General features: G+C 38.3%; 1 protein-coding gene across 2 annotated transcripts in view; it reads right to left on the bottom strand.

The window, feature by feature from the left end:
• Positions 1-27,963, bottom strand: part of LOC135222061 (actin nucleation-promoting factor WASL-like) — a 73,759-nt gene that overhangs the window by 25,562 nt on the left and 20,234 nt on the right. For both annotated transcript variants that reach the window (XM_064260210.1, XM_064260208.1), the window contains exon 2: positions 29-297. In XM_064260210.1, the coding sequence (XP_064116280.1) occupies positions 29-297 (269 nt within the window). The remainder of the gene's footprint in view (positions 1-28; positions 298-27,963) is intronic.

Below are 27,963 nucleotides of genomic sequence, written 5' to 3'. Positions count from 1 at the left end.
CACCTCTACGAACAAATCTTCTCCTCACCTGTAAAACTGGATGATGCTGAGAGTGTTGTGAAAGTGTAGCATGGGTATGTGTAGTATGGTGTTGCTGCGAATGAGGCGCAGATGGAGCCCCAGCTGTGGCGTTGTGAGGATTATGTGGGGGGGGCTGTGTTTGTGCCCGTAACTGTGGGGGTCCTTGTGGGGGCTGTGGGGCAGCAGCTGGAGGAGGATGTGTCGCAGAGTACTGGTTCAATCTAAGTGAAGTGCCCGCCGCCCCACCCGGCCCTCCACCAAATCCACCCACATCACCTAAAGAAAGAAAAAACATAAAATATAAGACCAACTGGGAATGAAAATATTTAATGACATAGAAACTCATAAGGCTAAACATCTTGTGTGTCTAACTCACCCAATGAGAAAAAAATAGATACAAGCAGTCCCTAGTTATTGGCAATCCGGTTTTACGGTGCTTGTCTAGTGACAAAAATTGGCGATTTTTGACACTGAAATGTATTCATTTTCGCTTATCAGTGGAAATAATCAGGTATTGGCACCGTGACCTACCTTACAGAAGCACTGAGGAACTCCGGCCAATAACATGGGACTACCTGTATTTACTGTAGTGTGATTTAGTTATATACAAGCTAAATCAACTGTAAAATACAGCAAACCAAAATATGTAATTTGCACCCCTTAAAATTGCTTGAAATAAACACAAAGCAAGGATAATGGTTAGGAAATTACTAAATATAAAATATAAATTAAATACACCGTAATAAAATACAATTTCAGTGAACAATGCGATAATACTGTTAAAACCAACAGTTATTTTACAATATAAATTTATTTTTAACAAAATTTATGATTTCAATAAAAGTCCATTACTACTATATGGTTATCTTAATGTGAATTGGCTACCTTTTCTCTCACATTCTCAAAAGAATATATAATTCACCATCCACACATCTAGGCTGCCCAGTCCCTCTACTGATGGATAACAATCATTTCAAATGTTGCCTGACCAATTCACAAGTTCTGTGGGGTTGGCAAATTACCTTGTAAAGTGATAGGTTAGTCTGCCTGAGTAGTTATTTAGGTAAGAATACATAGTGTTGTGCAATTCAGACACAAACTCTTCGGGGGATTGAAGCCAATAGTAAACTACTGAACAAATGAGTCAGTATCTTGTTAGTTAAACCAGTCTGTACTACAGATTGAATGAATCGACAGTGAACCAAAGCACTACTATTTCATCCATGACACAAAACAGAACTGCCACTGACCAAATTACACAAAGAATGACCAAGATGAGGAAGAAGAGAAAAAGGATTCATAGTCAGGAGCATTCTCTGCTGTTCAAAAAAAGTCATCATCTGGCTAGCAACAGCGAGGGGGTTGGCTGAGAATAAGTCGAAAGATTTACGAGTCAGGACCTCCATGTGACAAAATTGATGAAAGAAAAATATTCCATAATTTCTGAAAGGCTGAGATGTTGTGGTCCAATGTCAAGATCCCAAATTTTTAATCTGGACAAAACATGTTCTTAAGTATACTATGTATTATCAAAAGCTCTCACTATATCTGAAATTACTTAACAAAGAGTGCTAAAATCTATGGGCTTAAAAAGATATATAAGCTAACAGCCCTGATATGGCAAAGATACTATTTCCTAATGAAAAGACAAGTATGGAATACCAAATAAACGGTGTATGATGAGGTTGGGAGGAATTATGCTCAGCTGAAACTACCAGTTAATACATTCTTTTATATACCAAGATAGTTAACTACAAGGCTGAGCGATAGGCATTTAACGCTAAGACCAAAAGAAGCCTCTCTCTCCGGAGGTAGAGTAAGAAGTTGGCAATCAAGGGAATAGAGGCTCCGTTAAGAGAACAGCCTCTCCGACGACACCAACTACAGAAGATGGCCCAATTGGTCTGATACAGACGTTGAGAACTTCCTGAGGTATCCTGACATTGCTGTCGCAGCCTCTTGCAAGAAGCCTTTCACTGTGAGGAGCTGCTGGATAACTTCCACGCGTGAAGATGTAAGAAGCTCACCATGTTGTGGAAGATTCTCACATGTCGTTCCCATAGGAGGTCGGGGAGTGGCAGAAGCACTCTTGGAGTCTCTACCAGCAGAAGTAGAAGGTCCAGCTACCATTCTATGTGGGGCCATTCTGGAGCTACTAGTGTCATGGACAGGGAAGGTGTGGATCGCACTCAATTCAACACCTGCCTGATAAGGCAAAATGGCAGAAAAGTGTAGACATAGAGGCCCTCCTAGGGGTGCTGGAACGCGTCCTTGAACGCCACCGCTGGATCTGGAACTGGAAAGCAGTAAATCGGCAGCTTCTGATTTAGAGAGGTGGCAAACAAGTCTATTGTCAGGGAACCCCACAGAGTCAAGACTTTGTTCACTATCCGAGGAGCCAAAGACCATTCGGAGCCAACGATCTATGTCCCCCTGCCCAGATTGTCTGCCACAATGTTCCGTTAGCCTGGAATGAACTGAGCTGTCAACCCGGTACCCATTTGTGAATCTGCACTGCTAGTTGGCATAGCTGCAGAGACACAGTACCGCCTCGACGGTTCATGTATGCCACTATGGTGGTATTGCTCATCAGCGCCACCGAGTGACCTGTCAAGAAGAGAGTTGAAGTGCTGGAGTGCCAGGAAGGCAGCTCGAAGTTCCAGCACGTTGATATGATCCCGATGTTCCTGATCGGACCATAGGCCCGAAGCCAGGTACTACGGTAGGTGAGCGCCCCATCCTTCCTTGGATGCGTCCATGAACAGGAGCAGATTGGGTGGACAAGACTGGAGAGGGGAGCCCCTCAACAGGTTCGTGTAGTCCAGCCACCACTCGAGATCGGAGCACATGTTCTCCTCCACTGGGACTAGATCGTGATGAGAATCCTGATTTTGCAACCAACAATTCTTCAGACCCCACTGAAAAGATTGAAGGTGCATCCGACTGTTTGGAACCAGGCGTTCCAGCGAGACCAGATGTCCCAGCAACTGTTGGCATCGATGTGTTGGCAGCTAGGACTGTTGAAGGAAGGGCAGAGCGACACTTCTGAAATGTTCCAGTCTTTCTGGTGTTGGAAAGGCTTTCCCTGCAACAGTGTCAAGGATCATACCGAGATACACCAGTCGTTGGGGGGCTCTAGAGAGGACTTCTTGCAGTTCACCATCCTCCCAGATCGTGACAAAACGCCAAAACCCTGTCTCGGTGGAGACGAAGCAGTTCCACCAAGGGCGCCATTAATATCAGCCAATCGTCTACGTAACACAATAGACTAATGTCCTGGCGATGAACCCATGTTGACACTAGGGTGAAAACTTAAGTGAAGACTTGCGGAGCTGTGGAGAGACCAAAACATAGGATCTTGAATTGGAACACTGTCCGCTACAACAAGATGAAGATACTTCCTGGACAATGGATGGACTGGGATATGGAAGTATGCATTTTTTAGGTCAATAGTCACCATGTAATCCAGAGGACCAATGGCCTATCTGACCGTGCTGGGGGTCTCCATCCTGAATGGGGTTTGCTGAATAAACTCGTTCAGGGCTGAGAGGTTGATGACCAGTCTCCAGTCTCTAGACGCCTACTTTGGAAGAAAAAGTTGACTGAAGAAGCCTAAAGACTCTTAAAGGACCTCCTTGAGAGCGTCCTTCCCCAGCATGTCTTGGACTTCCGCCTGAAGGGCGAGATCCTTCGTCGATCCCTGATGATAGGATGATGACATCTTCGGGGGTCGAATCAGAGGAGGGGGAGAGTTGATGAACAGGATGCGATACCCGTGTCGGAGAACGGTCAGCCTCCAATCCTCCGCCTCGTGGTACTGCCACCTCATCCATCTGGCTTGCAGGCATTCCCCTACAGGTAGCAGAGTGGGGGGAGTGCCCTCCTCACTGGTTTCGGTGGACTCTCTTCCTTTTGCCGCGTTTGCCTCGCCCTCGACCACCCCTGGTCGAAAGAGGCTGTCTAACACTGTTGACACTGATATAGTTTTGTATTGTTGGAAATTGTGGATGGACGGTGTGTGTACAATATGCATGCCATTGGTTTTGGCAAAGATGCCTTATGGTATTGCCATTTGGTCCAATTTCCTTTGAATGTCAATTCCTCAGGTTTTGCATTTTTTTTGCAGTTCTCATCAACAATGGCCAGCAGGCAGTATTCTCTGGGCATGCATGTCATCAACTTACTTCTAATGGAATTAGAAAGTGATGCTGATGATAATTTAGAGGATGCTGACACCTCTATGGCAAAAAACTCGAGTGTGTGTAATGAAGGGTTGGAGGCAAAGCAGATAACCTTGAAATGATTACGAGATGAGAGATCGAGACAGGGTGTTGGAAGTAGTGGGTTTGTGCCTTTTCTGTTGACAGATTACATCAGCTTATATCAACAAATTATCGACACACTGTAGAGAGAGAGAGAGAGAGAGAGAGAGAGAGAGAGAGAGAGAGAGAGAGAGAGAGAGAGAGAGAGAGAGAGAGAGAGAATAACATTTCCGAGCTTTATCTTATGAAAAAGCTTCCTAACTGCAATAATGGCTATACACCCTCTTATATTATTAAATTTAAAAAAGAGAGCAATAGGTTCACCAAAGCAAATTCAATTTATAGTTTTATTAGTGAAAGTCAGATAGTTCATTTTGTTTACATACCCGAAAGGTGAATTGGCATATCTCTATATATTCTTATTTTCTATAGAATTTGTGATATGTTGGTATATTGTCATGCATAAATATCATATTTTATAATAGTTACAATGATTTTTATAAAGAATTTATATACTTATTTCTTTAATATATTTGTAATAAATATTTAATTTGTAGATGGGAATGATTTACCTTTTCAGTAGTGTTCAGCAATGGTGAAACTGATTTTAGAAATTAAAATGTACAGCATAACTACTGTTTATGAATTTTCACAAATTTTTCTGGGCGCTCAAGACGAGCTTGACCCCACGCACCTTTAACACAGTACCAAAATAGTGAACCTATCCAGGGTTAACAGCAAAAGCCTATATGGCTGCCTTCTGGAGGGCTGGGTTGCCACTTTACAAGGATCCCAAGGTGGACATGGGACCTCCAGAGGTAGAGCAGATGATGGAAGTTCTGAGGACCTGTACTCCAACTAAGACGTCTCTGTTTTTCGTGTTGAAACATGAAAAAGACAGGAAAAAGGTTCTACAGGTGCTTATATGCAGGAGCAAGAGCGCGTGTCGATGCGGGCGCCCACACAGGTTCTCTATACGCGTAAGTGCATGTATGCGAACAGGGCGCATTAGAACACGCTGAAGAGCGTTGACGTTCTACAGGTGAAAATTCACGTCTTATGGCATGTGTAGAAGAAGAAGAAGAGCAAACTGAAGGAGGAGCACGTCTGGAATGTGATACTCGGGACTGAGCGCGCCTGCAGAAGTGTTGAGAAAAAAGCTCTGGCGACGAGCATTAGCGCACACGGGCAGTGGTGCGTATCGGTGAGCGCTTATGCTATTGCTGAGGCAGAGGTGAAGCAGCGCGATGGGTAATGCATGTTACAGGTGAGTGCTGTCTAGAGGAAGCATGCATAATCACACATGCCGCACAGAAGTAACAAGGTGCACATCAGGAAGGTGTTCTCGCCGTATTGCCTCACACACGGGTGTAGAAGGGGGGCATGTGTTGGCACATTGTCCCCGAGAGGGAGAGACATTGTCTCTGTGACCTCTCCCCAATGAAGGCTCCGGTGCATGTGCCGAAGCATCATGCACTGCAGGGGAGCGTGCAATTAACAGAGCCTCCTGTGTGCATGCTGTAGCATCGCGCATTGAGGAGGAGAGTAAATCCAACGACGGCTCCTTTGTGTGTGTCATAGCATCGCACTAAGACGAGGAGCTTACGCGTGAAGGTATGACAGGTCTCGTAGGAGAGTGCGCGTCAGCATGTCTATGAGAGTCACTGCTGGCTCTCGAAGAGGGCGTGTCAAGAGGAGTCCGAGGATCTCGTCCAGGGACAAGGTGGCGTTTGCATTCGACAACAATAACAACATACTATTTCGAATATGAATGGTATCTTAAGCATACAGTAAATTGTGAAAATATATTTATTTTTCAAGTTGGCAAATGTGTTAAGTGTTTACATAATAAAAATATGGAATGTTAGTCCAATATATATAAAAAGTCTAAAACTAAAGAGGTCAACCAGATTGCTTGCAGGAATGTGATCAGACTAGAGAGCTAAAGATGACGTATACAATAAGTATGTAAGCTAAGATAACATGCCGTCACCTGTAGTCATTCAATTGTTTATAAACATTAGTCCAAGCTCCCTGCTTGAGACAACTACCCCGACCTATTATTCAAACGGCCTACGTGATCGTAGCGTGTCTCATTTGATTGTGTGTTCTATGAAACTATGTCATTGTAGTATGTTCATATGTTCGAACTACTGTCTGCTTCTTCATAACTTGTAACGGAGATGGTAGACAAGCAGAACAGAGTTAGTGATCGTCATTAGAAGACCTGTACCTCTTTACCTAAGCTTTATCATGTAGAGGAATAGGATTAGCCATCATCATTGGCAGAAGCGATCAAGCTATCATCATAGAAGACTTGTACGATCATACCTGATCTTCATCATGTAAAACTTCAGAAGATTATACTATTTTTATTAACTTGTGTTTTGTTCTACGAAGAACCTCACCGAACCATGAGTTAACACATCGTCGTAAAGATAATACCGACTTCGTAAGTGATCTACAAAACCCCAGACACTCCATTGAAGATGGAAGTGCAATACCAACCGACTTAGCGTATAGATTATCGCTAGTCTAACATTACCTCATAGGGCGCCTTATCATACAAGGCAAAAGCCCTAATATTTGGTGGCCAGCGGACCAGAAGAACTCTACAACGTCCTACGAAGAAAAAACCAGAATAATAAATCATGTATCATAAGAAGTCAACGACGACGGAAGCAGCAGATTCTTCAAGCAACCTAGTATCATCATTAGTGAGCGACTTCAGAAAACAACAAGATTCGTCAAGCAACTTAGTATCATCGTTAGTGAATAACTTCAAGAAACAAAACCGACGTGTCCTTTTTCCTACGACAACGCAAGCTTCGTCTCTCATTAGAATCATTCAAGAAAACATCGATAGTGAGCGTTTCCGGCACTTCAAGAAACAAACCGAACGCGTCTGCAGCATCGGATCTTTCAAGGGCTCGAATCTTCGAAACAACGCGCACGGGGAAAAAACTGAAGCCAAACCAGGTCGTCCGCTAAATAGAGAAGGAGGACCAAGGCCGTGTGTCGTTATCGGAACACGTGACTTCCCACAAAAGCAAGCTAAGTACAATTTTTATTCATTTGGAGTAACTTTGAGTGTTTCCTTTGCAGGTCGAATTTCGTTATTCCTGTGGCTGAAGTTACGAGACATTCTTAATCTTTACTTTTACAGAAATTATCTACATCATTGAGATTTCGCTACTGCGAGTTTTTATCTTTGAGTGTCTGTTTCCAGAAGTTCTACTGAAATATCATAATCATATACTATGTTAATTTTATCATTTTGGGTGATTATTAATCCCTTACGTAACAAATCATATTAAACAGTGAATAGCGTTTACGCAGTGGACGTCTGTATTTATACAGATGCATGGATAGGGTCGTTAAGCACCGTAGTGATTAGAAAACACACAAAAAACAAGTGGAACACCCGTACAAATCTATATAAATTAGAGGTAACACTATTTCGGGTCATGACAATAAATGGCTCCTTTGCAAAGTCCCGATCGCAGTTTTAGCCTTGAGTTTTTTGAGTTATATAAAATATCGAACCTCAATGACTCAACTCAACTTTAAAAATATGGCTGGATTGCAAGGAATAACATGTCTGTAAAAAACTTTCATCAGGCTAAATGCGCTGACCAGATCACTCACTATTTCAAATTTTTAGCAAAGAATGAAGTACAAACAGTTAAAATTGTATGCAGTAGTGATAACTTGTCTTTATTAGTAATCGCTCAGTTCCTAATAGTTCATCATTCATTGCTTTATACGTAACCAGCAACATAATGCTAAAAACACACAATAAGTTGCGATGGTAATAAAGAGAAGGATCCTAAATATTACAAAAAGAAATAGAAACAGTAGCCCGTTCAGAATCAAACAAGCAAACTCGGTGACTGTGTCACCTAGTCAAGCGGTCAAGGTTAGTCAAAAACTGCCGAATGTTCAAAACAAAATAGCAAATTCCACACAATAAGCGACTCTAGCAGAGTGGGGAAAAGCGATGTTGGTTCATTAACCAATATCTTTTTTGAATTAAAAAGGAAGGATTTTTTCCTATGAAACACACGACCGTATAAGTAATCAGAGCAGGTTTTCGTTTAATTTTAAATACATTAAGTTATAATAAATACTGGTGGATTAAGCCCAAACTGTACGCGCCGTAAAAATTAGAATATCTTGTTTTATTTCTTTAGTACACGCAATATCTTGTATTTACGGACTCAACCGTCTGTGTTCGAACTTCCCTAACGAGAAGTCCGGATAAGCGAGCGCTTACAGATACCTCTATAGTTATAAAAAACATTGATCTGTATGTAGTGTAATTGTAAGATCCATCTAGGGGTATACAAAATATTATCTTACATCCTGCAAAATAAGGCGTGTTTATCAAAGGAAAATCCTATAAACCTTCAAACATAGTAAAATCCGTTTGAACAAAATGAGACAGTTAATCAAATAATAACTTATATAAAGGAACTATACATTGTCTCATAAATCGTAACATTGTTCAAATGACCCAACAGAATTCTCCCACAACCGCAGTCGTACTTTGCACGCAAAATCTCGAGAACAGCATGCACCCTCGATGTCCTTTAGTGTGTAGTAAAAAGACTTTGCTGGGAATGAAATTTTAATCCTTCCCCGACACTCTGAAATATAAACAACGATTTCCGCGAACAAAGCCCTAAAAGTATACATATCGTGGATACGGAAGTTATAATATCGCATTTTTTATTGTCGCTAATTTTAATCACGCCCAACCAGTCGTGGATGAATCTCTCTGAATAATCTATCTAAAGTAATATCCGTAAAGTCATTCAAGCAGAGGTGATTCAGCAGAAATTTTTTTATCTTTCACCTGAATACCAGGAAGTTTCTCCACTAGCGAGTGATCTCTGGGAGAAAAACGGATGTCATTGAAAACAAAATACGGTCTAAGGACAAACATAAAGCTATATACGTACCTTCGTGTAGAACCCCAATGAAATTTCAAAATAGAAATAAATGACGAAGTTGAAAAATGTTAGTAATAGGAGTCATTAGGAAATCAAATAGCCCATATAATTTTTCCCTCAGACGTCATGCCATAAAAGATCGGACTTGGCGTATCTGCGTAGATTCGTCGCTTAAACAAGGAAACGACTTCCGATAGTTTCCAGTGCGATATACCGACGACATCTTATCTCTGTTAGGTTAGAATAAATTTTTTTCACCAACTTGGACTTACTTAAAAGCTTTTACCAGATACCATTACCTAAGTGATTGTACCTCATACTCCGTTTTCAGCACACTCAGGGGACATTATCAATTTTTTACGTATGCCTCCGGCTTACGTTGCGCCCCAATTATATAGTGTTTGGAGACTTTTAGGGGATAACCTACATGCCTATATGGATGATCTTGTAATCTTTTCTAATACCTTAGAAGTACATTCACATAAAGTAGAGCTAGTGCTACAGAGACAAAGACAAATAATCTCAGAGTAAAATATCTAAATGTGAGTTTTTTTAAAACCGAACATGTTTATCTAGGTTTTATGTGTCTGGTCAAGGTCTTAAAAGTAGTCCATGGTTAAGTGTCGGCTATTCATAACTTTCGGTACTTATTAACGTAAAAGGGGATACAGCACTTTTGCGCTGTAGTGGGTATTACAATCGTATGCAATATGTAACTCTTCAATCATGACAGCTCCTTTAACAGATCTTACGAAGAAGAGCGTAGATTTATTATGGTCTGAAAAGCATCAACAGGCGTTCGATATCTTAAAAGCGGAAAATGCAGCTTACCTAACTTAAAAATCCCTGATTTAAATAAGGAATTTTTTTTTATTGCAACAGACGCCTCCGACCAAGGGGTAAGAGGGTATACTACTTCAGTAATATGATAAACAGTTCTTCCCTATAGCTTTTTATTCACGTAAACTAAAGCCCTCTGAAAGTAAATATACAGTAATAGGCAAGGAAGGGCTAGGTATCTTTAACTACTAGTATATTTTAAGTTCATAATCTATGGCTATCCTGATAAAGTCCTTACTGAACATGAGTCCTTTACCGAGTTTTTTCAAAGGCTTTAATCACAGTCCAAAAGGAACTCGGTGACAAATGATCATTCAGGTCTTTGGAGCCAAGATAAGATATCTACCTGGGAAAGCAAATATCATAGCTGACGCATTATCCCGCAATCCCGCACCATACCGCAAAGAACCATTAATTAGACTAAAAGATATAGAAACATCCGTACCTATTGTTAAAACCGTATCTAAACAAGAAAATTCCTTAACCCAAGAGATCGCGAGATTGAATATCTGGGTTGGAGCGCAGAACTGTTACAAACTGAACAAAGCAAGAGTCAACAGACATAACCCAAACAATAAACACTTCGAAACGGAAACAGAGTCAGCAGCAATAAACACCAAACAATAAACACTTCGAAACGGAAACAGGGTCAGCGGCTAAGCATAAACAATACACACTCGAGCAGAAAACCCTAAAGCAAAAGTAATTTAAAGTATGTGTATCAGAATAATGTAATCAAATGTAATATTATATGTAGGTCTGTGACGAGGTAAACCCGAAGAACACAGCAGATGGACTAACGACCAGGTAAGTAATAATAATCTCTTTCATACCAATCGTCATAAACTGGTTGCATTCCGTCATCCAGGGTTCCAATAGTATGTCACAGAAGCCAAATCACTATTTTACTGGCCTACAATGCTTACAGATATAAAAAAGCACATAACTAATTGTAACATGTGTCATGAAAACAAGGGATACACTAAGGCACCTGTCAGTTTAGGAGCCTATCCTGTGCCAAATCAATCCTTGAAAGAATATACTTAGAATTATTAACAGAATTACGAGTCTGACCGAGAGGGAATAACACTTCTTAGTGTTAATAGTTCCTTGACACGTTAATATAGAATTAATAGCACTAAAAACAAACACCGCAAATTGAGTGCGTTACGAATATTTATGAGTGCTAAATCAGTAAATATGGAATTCAACACATAATAATCTGTGACTCGGGTGGTGTAAATCAATAATAATCTCCTTAACACGTGGTGTGAATCCTTTCCATTAAGAAAACCAATAATATATTTTATCACCCAGAGGTCAATCGTTTGGTTTGTAGAATAACGGATAATTAAATAGGAAGTGTCAATGTCTTACGAGTTACAACTCGTGATATTGGATCCGACCGTATTATAGCGGTTCTCGCGGTTTTAAATACGTTTATCATTTATATCTTGTATCTATAGAATTGATGCCGCAAGTAGCCTTATATGGTACGCCGCTAGAAACACTTTTCCACATATTCAAGCCAACCATTAATTTATCAAATATATATATAAAAAATATAAATAAATAAATAAATAATAAAAAAAAAATAAAATAAATATGGATACAAGTGGAGTCAATATAATACACTCCGTAAGAAGTCGGAAGGGTTACAAATTATAATAAAAAGGAATCACGATAATATCAATGCAAAACGTAACCATTAAATATCCAAATATATATGCGTAAAGATTTGAACTATAAACTTAACGCTTTAGTAATGACAAATTAGCTAAAAGTTCAAACACATTTCCAAAATCTACTGACATATTGTCTGTCCCGGTGATTTATATTCGTAGTCAATGAAAAAAAAAAAATTAAATAAATAAATAAATAAAATAAACTAATAATAAATTAAAATAAATAAATAAAATAAAAGAGATTTTAAAGTCAGGAAGTCTAGAAGTGAAAATGTTATCTATGGAATAATCCTATATGAATCTTATACAGGGCTAATAATATATATAGAATTTGTATGGAAACCTTTTTCATATAGTTTGAATAAGGAATATTTATTTAACATAATGCCAACATGAAACTAATATTGTTCAATTTTGGTACTGTTGTTTTTTTTTTTCAGACATTCTTCTCATGCGGGTGGAGAATTAAAACACTAAAATATCATTTGAAAATACTAAAGTCGTATCTCTTACAGCAAGTAACGTAACTCTTAGCTGGCTGAGAGCAATCTCCTGCAAGTGACGACGTCATCATTGCCGTATCAGCATTTGTTCCTTTTAACCTCAATAATCTGCTTACACAGGCTTTCATCTGTGTGTCGTCTCTGCTTGCAAAAGCAGATTGACTGGAGAAAGGAATGCTTAGCTCATGAACTTCACAGGTGGTTCATAGGTCATGACAGGCCCACATATATTCTTATCCGTGTGTGTAATGCAATTAGTTAAGGACTTGCAATCATTTTAAAATTAATGAACAAAATAAGCAAATAGAATTTCTATAACAACAAAATGAATTAATTAATTTTCTGAACCTCATAGACATTTAGAAGTATCACGATATGGATATGGATTATTTACTTGCAACATTAGCCTATTACAATTCAAGTAAAACATTCATGGGAAAATGTCACATTTCTTGAAAAAACCCAGAGTTTATTTAGAAATTAGTTACATAGTGGGTTTTTCGTTGCATCTCCTACCTATTAATAATGTTTTAAAAGTTAACCTCAGAGGATGCGCACGAGAAAATTGAATATGAAACTTTTGTTAGGGCACATAGAATCATGATTAATCTTCTCTTTGACTCTTATGTTGCCTGGCAATCTTACAATTAGCTCCGTTTTCCACTTCTTTGTCTAGTAACTTACTACCAGTAATATCGAATTTTCTTTGAGATTCGTAATGATATCTATTTATTTTTTTATAATTATGGATATTTTTACAAGTCATCATAGACCTGGATAGGTTCACATTGCTTAATGCCATGGATAAAAAAGTTTGTACAGCGGACTCTTTTGAATTCCAAAATATCAGCGAATTCATGTGGGTTAAGTCTGGTCTAAATAGCTCTCTCCCCTCCCCTGTATTTGGATGTCGTCTGAATTTACTTTGCCTTGTGACAAGTATAATTTCACTTGCAGGCTGATTAATGGAACCGGTTACAGTATCCTGCAGTACGAGAGTTTCACATAGCAACTTCAAAAAATCGTTCGTCGCAGCGGACGACTACAGTCAAGTAACAACCGCCTACAATGTGAAAGGAATTTTTTCATGGACTTCTTCGACCGACACCGTATCTCGTCGTTAATCTCGTTTTAATGCGGAACGCTCCAGCGGCTGTCGGAATTCGACTACAAAAAGGGACATACTTCCGACAATTACGACCCGAAGGATATTCAACTACGTTGTGTTTGTGTTGGTGTAAGGACTCGTGCTGGGATGATCTATTCATCGCGAACGGAATCGTGTAGCTTAGGATGCAGAGAATAAGTATGAGCGCAAAATAGAACGTTGGACCCGCCCAGGCAAATTTTCCCCTTGTTTTAACCATTGAAAAAGGCCGTTTCAATTGGCTAAAGGTGGTTGCTCCTGGAACTGTGTAATGGACGAAAAGTTGTTCGAAAGCTAGTTAAAAGTGAAGTAGTATAACCTCGGTCATGTAATTCCTATATATATAAAGTACCATGTATCCTATATATAATTGAAGTATCATGTTCCTATATTAAGTGATCATAAATAACAGAGTCGAAATATATCTTTGCGTGTACGCAATAGGAATCTCTTATATAAAATGATCATAAATAACAGAATCTAAAATATATCTTTGCGTGTACGCAGTAGGAATCTATTTAAAGTGCACATATATTAATCATAATATATGAATCCGATATATATGTATAATACAAATCAGGTAGCCTATAAATCAATCTGTTACCTTTTTTCTTACCAATATCTGCAGTTATTTATGAGTTAGTATATGATTATGAATCAGATATATAAAACAGTTAGCATAAACATTACTAATTTTTATCAATTCATATATGAAATTTTTTATCAGTTAAAATATGATTTTTATCATGTTAATCTTCATTCTATGCAATTATCAGAGTACATTAGTATTTTCTGTAGCATAAAGTATCTTAAAGAGATGAAGTGAAAAAACTGTATCATTATATATCATGTGATCACTATTATTTACCAATATCATTGTTTTATATTTTATTACTTGAATCAATTCATGTACACCATGAATTTTTATTTACTTATATATATATATAAATTACACATAGTGTCTGTATCACACTCCTATAAGTCAAATGCAAGTCAAGTTTGAGTAATATTCAGTAGTTGGTTTTGGTAGCTGACCGAGCTAATGTAAGTGTTTACATAATAAAAATATGGAATGTTAGTCCATATATATAAAAGGTCTAAAACTAAAGAGGTCACCAGATTGCTTGCAGGAATGTGATCAGACTAGAGACGCTAAAGATGACGTATACAATAAGTATGTAAGCTAAGATAACATGCCGTCACCTGTAGTCATTCAATTGTTTATAAACATTAGTCCAAGCTCCCTGCTTGAGACAACTACCCCGACCTATTATTCAAAACGGCCTACGTGATCTGTAGCGTGTCTCATTTGATTGTGTGTTCGTATGAAAACTATGTCATTGTATGTATGTTCATATGTTCGAACTACTGTCTGCTTCTCCTAACTTGTAACGGAGATGGTAGACAAGCAGAACAGAGTTAGTGATCGTCATTAGAAGACCTGTACCTCTTTACCTAAGCTTTATCATGTAGAGGAATAGGATTAGCCATCATCATTGGCAGAAGCGATCAAGCTATCGTCATAGAAGACTTGTACGATCATACCTGATCTTCATCATGTAAAACTTCAGAAGATTATACATATTTTTATACCTTGTGTTTTCTACAAGAACCTCACCGAACCATGAGTTTAACACATCGTCGTAAAGATAATACCGACTTCGTAAGTGATCTACAAAACCCCAGACACTCCATTGAAGATGGAAGTGCAATACCAACCGACTTAGCGTATAGATTATCGCTAGTCTAACATTACCTCATAGGGCGCCTTATCATACAAGGCAAAAGCCCTAATAAATGTACCCCAAGATATCCTTTTATTTACCTAAAACTTACACATAGCATAACTATCTAAAGCCCTGGATGCAGTGTTACCATACGCAATCTAAAGCCCGGGATGCAGTGTTACCATACGCAAACACCACGGGTGGGTGGACGGATGGAAAAAAACAGTGTAGTTGTCTGTCAACCAACTATAATATCTGCTGGAAAATATCAGCTCCTGAGGCATTACATCATCTCTTCTACACAGCGAACCTGTTGCAGGGTACCCACTCATGCTAAAATGTGGCTTCCATGGATATCTCATCACCACTCAATAGCCAGCAAGCATCCTGTCCCATACTGACCGCTTTGTATGTAAGGAGCCTGACTCAGCATGACAGATCAGTCCACTCTTCTGGTTTGAGGAGAGCCTCAGCAGAACATTTCCTAGAAAAACTAACAACTTACCTGGGGGGGACCTATGGAAGTCCCACACCTTATTTCATTACTGGCTCAAGAGGACATTGTAAAAACAGATTTTACATTACAACTTGAATTTTTCTATTAACCTTTAAGCACCAGACAGCATCCCAGCCCAGATAACTTTGGGGTTGGCCAATTTCAGAAAACAATACGTCAATGGAAAGAGGAAGACATGCAAATGCACATGGGTTAAGAAATAAAATTCTCCCTACCTTCCAAGAGAAGTTGAAAATGACTATACACAACCCCTTGTGGGTGGGGTCTTTTACATGAAAATCGTTTTTCCAATAATTTTTAGTAAATTTACAGATTGAAGATGCAATAACTTTTTAATATAAATGTTTTTCTGATAATTCTTTGCAATATTACAATTATAACTGAAATACTATCACAAAAGATAAGAACTAAAAGCAACAGCATTCCCTGGGTATATTCACGAGTAAATATATAAAAAGACGTCACATGAGAGAGAGGGATACTACATGCCACCTTGCAGTAAAGTACTACACCACTGAATCATGAAACGCCTAGAAATGGCATAATATTAATACTCACTCACCAGAGGGTAATCTGTCCACCACTAAAAAACTTTTTTTGTTCTTATATGAGAGTTGAATATTTGTCTTCAATGAATTTTCACCACTCGAATGCACTCCATTAATAAAAGAATAACAAATATAGGAGAATTATTGACAGAAAGTAGCACAGTAAAGCCCCAGATTCACAGGCTCAAAATTCACATCCTCACCGATTCATGAATTTCTCTATGGAACATAAATACAATTCTTCATGGAACATTTGCCTATTCGAATGATTTTATACCGAGAAATATTCCCTAATTAGAGTATTTCCATATCATTATCGTGACTAAATGCACTTTAAAATCACTCCACTTGCTTTTCCATTATGTTAAAATGTTGTCTACATTACGAAGCCAAATCATATCTGCAGGTTTGATAGGGTTTATAATTACTGTTTTGAAATATTCCATATAGTAAAGTTTGCTAACACAGGACTGAGTGGACTCCCCATACTGCAACAGAATTTTTGATGATAAAAGTTATCACTAAAGGAAAAGATGTTATTAGTGATGCAGAGCTCTACAAGTTGCATTATTCTATTCAATTTAATGGGGAAGTCAGCAAATGACTCAAGTTTATTTTTTTTAGAAACGTTAATACATTCACTTAATCATTTGGATGAAGGGCCTCACTCGACCCCATTCACCCATAGAATGCACTCATTCTATTCTAAGACTAAAAACCATGTGCTCTCTCTCTCTCTCTCTCTCTCTCTCTCTCTCTCTCACACACACACACACACACCAAAGGACTTTGGTTTCTTACTGTAATGAAACTTATATAATCATAATGGTCACTCTATTGTGTTAGCTTTATTTAACTTCTTAATACTGTAACATAATAGTTAATTGTGGAATCTGAACAGTGTTATCATTTTTGTACGACGCCATAAGTGTGTGCAATTGAATTTTCGTTACTTGGCCTTTAAGAGAGAACAACAGCAGCTGGTAAAAGGTATTATTGTCTTTTACAAATTTTAAGTGAACTTGAAAAAAATTATACATTTCATTTTCCTATACATTGAATTTTGTTTTTATTTGTCTTTGATTCTTTTGAAATTTTTGTGTTATATACATATTTAGTTTTGTGCTGTTGTTACTTTTGGTAATTTTCCACATTTTTCTGTGTATTTACATATATGTGTATTCACACTTTGTTTAAATCTCTTAGGTGTTTCTTACTGATTTACTTTATTTGCTTATTAATTTACACTTAAGATTTATTTTCCATTCAAATTGTTGTGTAACAGTTTGAATTTTACTTGAATAATTCAATTCCTTGATTAATTAATTTTCTTGATAAATTAATTTGATTTAATTTTGTTTATTAATCAATTCAAGAATTAATTAAATTTTGCATTTTCAAATGATAGCAAATTTCCTGAGATTGTGAAATGGAACTTTTTACCACTTTTATTTGCATCTATCATCTTTGCCCTCTCACTAAATAAAAAAAAATGACAAGTTATCACTAGAAAACTTAAATCCTTACTAAATAAACAGCATCTTTATTTAAAATGGGCTCTTGAACCAAAATCATATGCATTCACACACTGTATTTTGTTTGTTTGTTTGTTTGTTTGTATCGTGTTTTTATGTTGCATGGAACCAGTGGTTATTCAGCAACGGGACCAATAGCTTTACGTGACTCCAAACCATGTCGAGAGTGAATTATCACCAGAAATACACATCTCTCACCCCTCAATGGAATGCCTGAGAATTGAACTCGCAGCCACTAAGGTGGCGGGCAAAGATCATACCAACCACCCCACTGAGGTATTTAAAATTTTTAAAGTAAGTGTTTTATTTATCATGAGTATTTTAATTTTACTTAGGCTGAAATATAGAATGGTAACTGTGCTGTTTTCTTTCAACTTTACTGAAGTGAGTTAGAACCAGGGAAATACTTAGACTTTTGAAATTGTTGATGGAGTGATGCCCTTTAATAAAGATTACCTCACACTGTATTATTTAACTTAATCTGATTTCTTACACGATTATTAAGTTTTATAAGGGATTACTGTTACCTTTATAGTATTCAGTAATTTTTTTATCTGTGATGACGGTTCAGGTGTCTGGCTGTTGTGAGGTAACTCTTTCTTTTGGCTAATAAGTGTAGTAACCAGATATTTGGCCACTTCATCACAATAAATAAATATATATACATATATATACATGTATAACTGAATCACGAAAGTTTGGAACGTGATAAATCCATAAATAAAGGTATAAGCCACGCAGGAAAAATAAGCAACGGAGTTGCTGCAAGATCTTTCGACTCGACGTCCTTTACTCAGCAGATAAACTGACTTACATGAGGAATTGACAATACAAGAAAGGTCATATAACTGACAGATAGGGATTATAAAGAAATTAGTACCAAGATTCCAACACACCTGGAAGATGAGTAACCTTCCCAAACAAGCATAAACATGGGTACAATTAAAAAAAAAAAAAGATTAAGTCAATCTGCTCAGACACAAGGACAAGACAATTAAAGGATTATTTTGGATGACAGCTATTCAGAACTTTGGTAAACAAAAACATATTCACAATACATATTAAACATACATATACAGCAAATTAATTTTTATTTAAGTCTGTAATTAGAAGCCTTAGAGATATCTTCGTTGTATATGTATGTTTAATATGTATTGTGAATATGATTTTGTTTACCAAAGTTCTGAATAGCTGTCACCCAAAATAATCCTTTAATTGTCTTGTCCTTGTGTCTAAGCAGATTCACTTAATCTTTTTTTTTTTTTTTTTTTACCCATGTTTATGCTTGTTTGAGAAGGTTACTCATCTTCCAGGTGTGTTGGATTCTAGGTACTAATCTCTTTATAATCCCTATCTGTCAGTTATACGACCTTTCCTGTACTGGCAATTCCTCTTGTAAGTCAGTTTATCTGCTGAGTATAGGACATAAAGTCAAAAGATCTTGCAGAAGCTCCGTTTATTTTTCCTTCGTGGCTTAAACCTTTATACACACACACACACATATATATATACAGTGTTCCCCCGTATTTGCGGGGGATGCGTACCAGACCCCCCCGTGAATAGTTAGAATCCGCGAATGTTTGGAACCCCTATAAAAGTGCTAAAAACAGCCTATTTTGTTAGTTAAAACTTAAGAAAAACCACTAAAAATTTTCATACTTGGTTATTTTAATAGTTTTATCACAAAAGTGCATTTTATGATGAAATTGATCACAAAACCCGGAAATTTGTGGATATTTCTCATAAAAAAATACCGCGAATGCGCGAATTTTCCGCGAATAATGCATGGAAACGTTCCCGAGAGAAATCCGCGAATGTGTGAGTCCGCGAATCCGGAGAACGCGAATACGGGGGGTCCACTGTATATATATATACAGTCAGCGCCATTTGTACTGAGAAAAGAAAAATTAGCCGGCAGAAAAAATAAATTTAATTTATAAAAATTAAAAAAAAACTAGTTTAACACTTATGCCGTCATTGCTACTTCCTGATGGGACAGCCCTTTTACTTGATGACCTTTTGGAGTCACTGTGGAAGACAATCAGCCAAGTTCTGACAGTGGGCAAAGGTTATTTCCCCCCAGACCTTCCTTATTGCAATCTCAAGCTTGGGGATTGTCGACGTATCCTCCTTACAAAGGCAGCGTTTCAAGATTCTCCAAAGGTTTTCTATGGGGGACAGATCAGGTGATTGGTCAGGCCAATCATGTATAAATTCAACCTCGTTGTCAGAGAGCTACCTTTTGGATGCCCTTGAGGTGTGGTAAGGGGCGCCGTCCTGCTGAAGGATCTCACAGCCGGTTTTGGCTAAATCTCTGCTAAATTGTCCTTTAGCAGCTTAATATAATGCTCAGAATTAAGCATTTGGCATCTAGGAAGCATGACAAGATTCCCTAGTCCACCGTAGCCAAAGGAGCCCCACACCATGAGGTAGGGCGGATGCTTAACGCTGATCACGGTCAGCCGTGGGTCACACGCTGACGAAGTGCGTGACTTCCAAACCTTCGTGCCCTTGTTCTCACTGACGCAGAACGTTGCTTCATCGGTCCAAAGGACCTTATGCCACTGTACAAGGTCCCAGTTCTTATGGTCCTTGGCAAATTGAACACGACAGCGACGTTGCTTAGCAGCCAAGAGGGGCTTGACTCGTGCTTTCACCTTGGAATATTCTAGACGCTTCTGGATGTTGCGCTGAATTGTCCTTACAGAGACATTTCTAAGGAGCTTAGGGTTCTTTTCTTTCAATTCCTTTGCAGTAATTGAAGGATTAAGGTCCAACTGACGCCTTAAAAGCCTTAAAGTCTTCGTAGGAATCTTCAGACCTTCCCCCGCCGTGTTTGTGTTCGGGAACGTTATCACCAGATCCAGCCCGACGCCATTTTTGGAGAAGTCGCGACACTGTATTCTCATTAACAGCAGTAATTTTGGCAATTTCACGGTTTCTATTACCAACTTTATGTAGTTTAACAACTCTCACAATATTATCATGGCTGGTATTTTTACCAGACATCAATCTAAGGGCGTGGAAGACGCTGGCACTCACTGCACACAAAGCACAAAAACGAAATATGTGGACCGCCGTCAAAAGAAATGCACTCCTTATGGCTGACAATTGGGTACAAACTCTTTGAAATCGTCACAAGTAGTGCGTGGGTGAATAAACAAAAGGTGCCAATTAGTCATTTTGTCCCAAGCAATTTTTTTTGCAGGAAATATGATACGGGTCCAAAAAACCACAAAATGATTGAGAATTCCAAAAATTCTCAATACAAATGGCGCTGAAGGAAAATTGAAAAGCGAGATAGCAGAGAACTTACGGTCTAGCACGACCCTTTACTAAGGCATAACTGATCATACAGATGAAAAACATAGTAAAAGTAGTCTTAATATCCAAACTGACATTACAAGATTAGCAATAAGGTCGATTTCACTGCTACAAAATAAACGGAGGAAACGCGTTGAGGGTCAAGATTAAGCGATTTTTAGGCAGGCCACTAATCCTCTTGGATGGAGACAAAACACGTGGTACAACAGATGATTTCCATCCAGAAAAAATACATTTTGAAAAAACAAGGAGGCATATACAACTTATTACCATGAAATTTACAAAAATTTTCCCAAAAAAATGATTGAAAAGATGAAAAAAGGATATAAATATATTGAGAGAGAGAGAGAGAGAGAGAGAGAGAGAGAGAGAGAGAGAGAGAGAGAGAGAGAGAGAGAGAGAGAAAAAAACAATAATACTATACATTGGTGGGACTAATTTATTAGTAGTTCATTTATTTTAAGGTCCTTCATAAACATTTTACAAATATATGGGTCCAAATGGAACAATCCCAGACTAAGATTTAGGTTGTTTTTATTAGTGATTTGTATAATAGCTGATTCCAGTAAATTTCTTGAAACATAATCATTAGATCTAGCAATTACAGAGGCATCGCCCTAATTAATACAATGAGATTTTTCACTCAGATGGATAAACAGTGCATTTGAAGTCTGGGCTGTTCTAACTGAATACATATGCTACTTAATACGTACACATAAATTTTTACTTGACTGACCAACGTAAAACGATGGGCAATCCTTACAAGGAATTTTGTAAATAATGATGTTATTTGTTACGGGACTACTCTTAATTAACATATCTCTAATGGTATTGTTATAAGAGAACACTAAATTAACATTAAACTATTTAAATATTGATCTTATGGTTTCAAATCCATGAAAGTAAGGCTAAGTACATTTTTAGGGATTTCTTTTTCATTACTAACAACACTATAAAACTTTTTGTGAGCTTTTTGATAACATAAATCAATCAATTATATGAGGTGGGTAGCAGAGATCATTTCCTATCTTTTTTATGTATTCTATTTCTTGGTCAAGATATTGTGGACTTGTGATACGCAAAGCACGGAGGAACATTGAAGAAAAAATTGAAATTTTAATATTAAGATGGTGGCCAGAATAAAAATGTACATATGTTAAATTATTTGTGGGTTTTCTATAAATACTGAATTTACATTGGAAAGATTCTCTATGTATATATATATGTATGTATGTATGTATGTATGTATATATGTATGTATATATGTATATATTATATGTATATATATATATAGATATATATATTATATATATATATATATATATATATATATACATGTGGTGTATATATATATATATAATATATATATTATATATACAAATATATATATATATATATATATATATATATTATTAAATTAACGTAGTTTTTTGTTTTTATTTATCAAGTTTAAATCAGCCTTGTTTACTTTTAAGTTTCTTTTGCTTAAGCAGCCAAATGCTTGTTAGTTTATGTAAGAGTTTGTGTTATTGAGCGCCTCCTCCTCCCTTGTTTATTTCTGTGAACTATCGTTCTAACGATTGTTTTGTGATTTGTTTTTGAGTTACGGTGGATGGTTCGTAGCTGTACTGTGAACGTTGATGGTCTGCCCGCGGAAGGTTCGGGCTTTGGAACGCTCCTTGTCAGACCATCCCTTGAGCAGCTTTTGTGGATTATTGGAGGACGACCTTTTGGCAGTTTTATTTTGGAAACGGCGCTGTTGGAATCTTTCCTCACGACCGTTCGTAGGTGCCTTAGTCACCTGCGACTCTGGTGCTGCAGATCACGGCTCTTCGTTCACTTGCGACCATAGTGTCCGCTTTACGGGGTTCCGCAGAAGCGTAAGCTATTTGCGACTTCTCGTATTACCCCTTATTCCCGTCGGAGGAGCCCACGGGAAATTGGTACCGTCGCTGGATCCCGGTACTGATTACGGATTCACCTGCCACTTCTGCCTTCGTCCTTCTGCATTTCTTCGGGGATGTGTGTGAGCGCTAGCTCGTGAGGAGAAACGTAGGGAGGCAATCGCCAGGGGTAAGACAGTATAGCTGTTGTTTCCTTCGAGGAGCTTATACCCCTGTTGTCCTGGCGATCGTGTTCATCCCTTTGGTAGCAGTTTTGTGCTCGCTATGGACTCCTAGTTCAGCCCGACATCCTGACGTAAGGATATTAGAACTGTCAGTGTACGTGCAGTACATATATAATATACATATACGTATACATTGTCATAGTTTTTACTTGTGTATATTATAAGTTTATTGTTGCCCTTATTGATTATTGGTAGATAATATTCTGTATCTTTAGTTGTATGGCTAGGTAGGTAAATTTAAGGTTTTCCTTGTTTTGATATCTTCCACTTCCTTCAGCCTTTTGTTATTTAGGATAGTTTTGGCCGGCATATGTTTGGATCCTCACAGATTTATGAAATATTTTATTCCTCCTCTGAATTTTTGGTTAGGGTTTAGATGTTTTAAGCTGTAGGGTGCCTTGTGGCTCGTTGAGGACCTGGTATTTAGTCCTCTTTGCTTTTTAAGCTGTTTTGCTGTATGTATTTGACTTAAACCCGCAAGGCTGATTTAAGTTGTTTATTTCTGTTTTGTAATAAATACTGTTAAGTTTTTCTGGAGTGTTTTTGTGCCTGCTTTCCTTGAACATGGGTTGCATTTACTGTCTACGATCCTAGCAAAATAAAGTACTTAAGAACCTGTACTAGAACCCCAGAGGTTTGTAACAATTTGGCGACCGTGACAGGATCGTACACAGTACTCTGTGTTTTTGGTTTGGCGGCACAGCACTTTGGGGATTTGGCAGTATTTGTTTTGAGTAGGTGGTTACCTTCCCCCCTCTTTGTTTTGGTTGATGATCATGGAGGAGTTTATTTTTGACCCCGCTGAATTTTTAGGGTCAGCAGACTGCTTAAAACACTTATCTATTCTAAACAAAGAATATCTGGTAAGTTGTGCTCGTTGGCTGGGAATACCATTTAAGGCAGCTGAGACAAAGGCATGTTTATTAGAGGCCGTAAAAAACAAGGTAGCTCAGGGCCTAGCTGAGGGTGAGCATTTAGTTGAGGAATTTGATAGTGTTGCTAGTAGTGATGAAGAGCAAGAAGGTAGTGTGAGTGTAAATCCTGGTTTTTCATTATTTGAGGATCCCCCTAGGACTGGTACCCTTTTTGAAGGACACGCTAATTTTCCTTCAAAACCAGAAGTATCATTAAATCCATTTTTGCCAGAGAATTCTGTCCATGTTGATGGTAGCGTGGTAGGCCGTTAAAAAACAGCCTGTAAAATCCCAGGAGAACAGTGAATATGATGTTATATGCAAAAGAATTGAGTTGATGAAACTTGAGTTTGAGGAGAAAGAGAGGGCGAGGAAGCATGAGTTGGCTATGGCTAAAATCAATTTGGAAATGGCTAGGTTAGGAGGTTCCCCAAATCACTTTAGTACTCCCACTGGGTCCTCTCAGGATAAATTTAACATAGGGGCAGCGTTGAAATTGGTCCCAGTATTTGACGAGCGAAACGTCCCAGAATTTTTTAAGGCGTTTGAGCGTGTGGCTACCCGGTTGTCTTGGCCCCCAGAGATGTGGACAGTCTTGATTCAATGTAGGCTGGTGGGCAAGGCAATTCGAGTATACAATGCTTTAGATGAATGTGTAGCTAGGGAATAGGTAAAGTTAAGGCAATAGTTCTTAAGGCTTACGACTTGGTGCCTGAGGCCTATCGCCTTAAGTTTCGTAATTTTACTAAACATGTTTCTCTCTCATTTGTGGAATTTGCTCGTCTCAAGGAGGAGCAGTTTGACGACTGGCTTAAGAGTCGTCAAGTGGTCTCCTTCTCCTCCTTGAGAGAGCTTATGTTGCTAGAGAGAGTTTAAAAGGCTTGTAGCAAGGAATTAAGAATTTATCTTGAGAGGTTAAAGCAGTCAGTTTGGGTAAGGCTGCCCAGATAGCGGATGAATTTGTATTGACTCATCGGGCCGGGTCAGGTAATCTTGGATCTGTAGTTAATTTTCAGACTGGTAAGTCAAATAATTTTCAAAAGAAATTAGGTGGTCCGGGAAATAATCATGTCCAGGGGAATCTGCACAAGAATAGGACTGGAGATGCTCAGGGAGAGGGCTCAAGTGGATCTTACACTAGAGTCTTCTCCAAGAGTAATAAGTTTACTTCTGGTAATGGTAATAGAGTAAGAAGGACCTGCTTCTGGTGCAATGAACCAGGACATTTTCAAGCACAGTGTAACGCCAGAAGGAAGTACCTCCAAAGAAACAATCATAATCCGGCGGTAGCTTCTAATATCAAATAACCCTATGTCTAATAAGTCTCAGGTGGAGAATCCACCAGTGTTGATCGCTAATGATGGTTGTAGCAAGGGGGAAAATGTTGGTTCTTTATCTAGTAGGGATTTATGACTTTATGATAAATATATTTGGCTTGGCAAATTGATTACCGAATCGAAAACCCTAAAGGTGAAGTTTTTGCGGGATACTGGGGCTGCTCGGTCTCTGGTATTGAAGGAATCTTTGAAGGGCCTAGTTAATAATTCAGGTGATTTTGTGGTTTTGGGAGGTTTCCCGAACACGATGGTATCGGCACCTTTAGTTGAGGTGGAATTGTCCTTCCCTGGTTATAATAGGAAGACAGAATTAGCTGTTGTAGAAAGCCTACCAATCCCAGGCATAGATGGTATACTGGGTAATGACATGTTGGATGACAAGGGACGTGAATTGTTTCCAATTTTGTCTTTGAATGCTTGTCCAGTGGCTGTAACGACACGAGCTGCTGCAAAGGCAGCAGATTTGTTAAATAATGATGATGATGATGATTTACATTTAAGTAGTTTAGCTGTAGAAGTAGAAAGGCCCGGGACCAAGACAGAACGGGGTGGGCCCGGGTCTGTAGTTTAGTAGTAGTGATAAACTTTTGTGGTAAGTGTGTGGTACGAGAGGTTGTGTGTATGAGTATTCAGCCTTAGCTTAGTTTGTGTTAGACCTGAACTTCATTAGGACTTTAGTGGTTAGTATTTCTTAGCCTTTGTAGACTCTCCCTCCCAGTTAGATGATAGGAGGGTTTTTTAGGCATTATGCTTAAGGAACTGTGGGGACAGTCTATTCTGAGGTTCCCGGTTGCCTATTTTGGTAAGTTTACTTTGTGACTATGGTTATTCTGTATATTATGTTATTATTTTGCTGAGTATCTATTTCCAGAGATTTGGAATAGTTACTTTGTCCTTTTTTTTTTTTACATGTGTATTGATAACTTTGAAATGTTTTAAGTTAATTCCTTTTCAGCATTTTTGCTTAGGTTTAAAAAAAATGTATTCTATGTGAATAATTTTTTTTGTTTTGGGGGAGGAAGGTATTAAATTAACGTAGTTTTTTGTTTTTTATTTATCAAGTTTAAATCAGCCTTGTTTACTTTTAAGTTTCTTTGCTTAAGCAGCCAAATGCTTGTTAGTTATGTAGAGTTTGTGTTATTGAGCGCCTCCTCCTCCCTTGTTTATTTCTGTGAACTATCGTTCTAACGATTGTTTTGTGATTTGTTTTTTGAGTTACGGTGGATGGTTCGTAGCTGTACTGTGAACGTTGATGGTCTGCCCGCGGAAGTTCGGGCTTTGGTTTGGGAACGCTCCTTGTCAGACCATCCTTGAGCAGCTTTTGTGGATTATTGGAGGAACGACCTTTTGGCAGTTTATTTTGGAAACGGCGCTGTTGGAATCTTTCCTCACGACCGTTCGTAGGTGCCTTAGTCACCTGCGACTCTGGTGCTGCAGATCACGGCTCTTCGTTCAATACGACTTTGCCCGACCATAGTGTCCGCTTTACGGGGTTCCGGCAGAAGCGTAAGCTATTTGCGACTTCTCGTATTACCCCTTATTATTCCCGTCGGAGGAGCCCACGGGAAATTGGTACCGTCGCTGGATCCCTGGTACTGATTACGGATTCACCTGCCACTTCTGCCTTCGTCCGTCTGCATTTCTTCGGGGATGTGTTGTGAGCGCTGGCTCGTGAGGAGAAACGTAGGGAGGCAATCGCCAGGTAAGACAGTATAGCTGTTGTTTCCTTCGAGGAGCCTTATACCCCTGTTGTCCTGGCGATCGTGTTCATCCCTTTGGTAGCAGTTTTGTGCTCGCTATGGACTCCTAGTTCAAGCCCGACATCCCTGACGTAAGGATTATTAGAACTGGTCAGTGTACGTGCAGTACATATATATATACATATACCGTATACATTGTCATAGTTTTTACTTGTGTATATTATAAGTTTATTGTTGCCCTTATTGATTATTGGTAGATAATATTCTGTATCTTTAGTTGTATGGCTAGGTAGGTAAATTTAAGGTTTTCCTTGTTTTGATATCTTCCACTTCCTTCAGCCTTTTGTTATTTAGGATAGTTTTGGCCGGCATATATTTGGATCCTCACAGATTTATGAAATATTTATTCTCCTTCTGAATTTTGGTTAGGGTTTAGATGTTTAGCTGTAGGGTGCCTTGTGGCTCGTTGAGGACCTGGTATTTAGTCCTCTTGCTTTAAGCTGTTTTGCTGTATGTATTTGACTTAAACCCGCAAGGCTGATTTAAGTTGTTTATTTCTGTTTTGTAATAAATACTGTTAAGTTTTTCTGGAGTGTTTTTGTGCCTGCTTTCCTTGAACATGGGTTGCATTTACTGTCTACGATCCTAGCAAAATAAAGTACTTAAGAACCTGTACTAGAACCCCAGAGGTTTGTAACAATATATATATATTATGTGTGTGTCTATATATATATATATATATAATATATATATATATATATATATATATATATATATATGTGTGTGGTGGGTTGTGTGTGTGTGTGTGTGTATATATATA

Source organism: Macrobrachium nipponense, chromosome 3 (genome assembly GCF_015104395.2).
Source record: "Macrobrachium nipponense isolate FS-2020 chromosome 3, ASM1510439v2, whole genome shotgun sequence".
In the NCBI taxonomy this organism is placed as follows: Eukaryota; Metazoa; Arthropoda; class Malacostraca; order Decapoda; family Palaemonidae; genus Macrobrachium; species Macrobrachium nipponense.
Note: the sequence above shows the minus strand (reverse complement) of the source record. Positions and strands in the feature narration are given on the sequence as shown.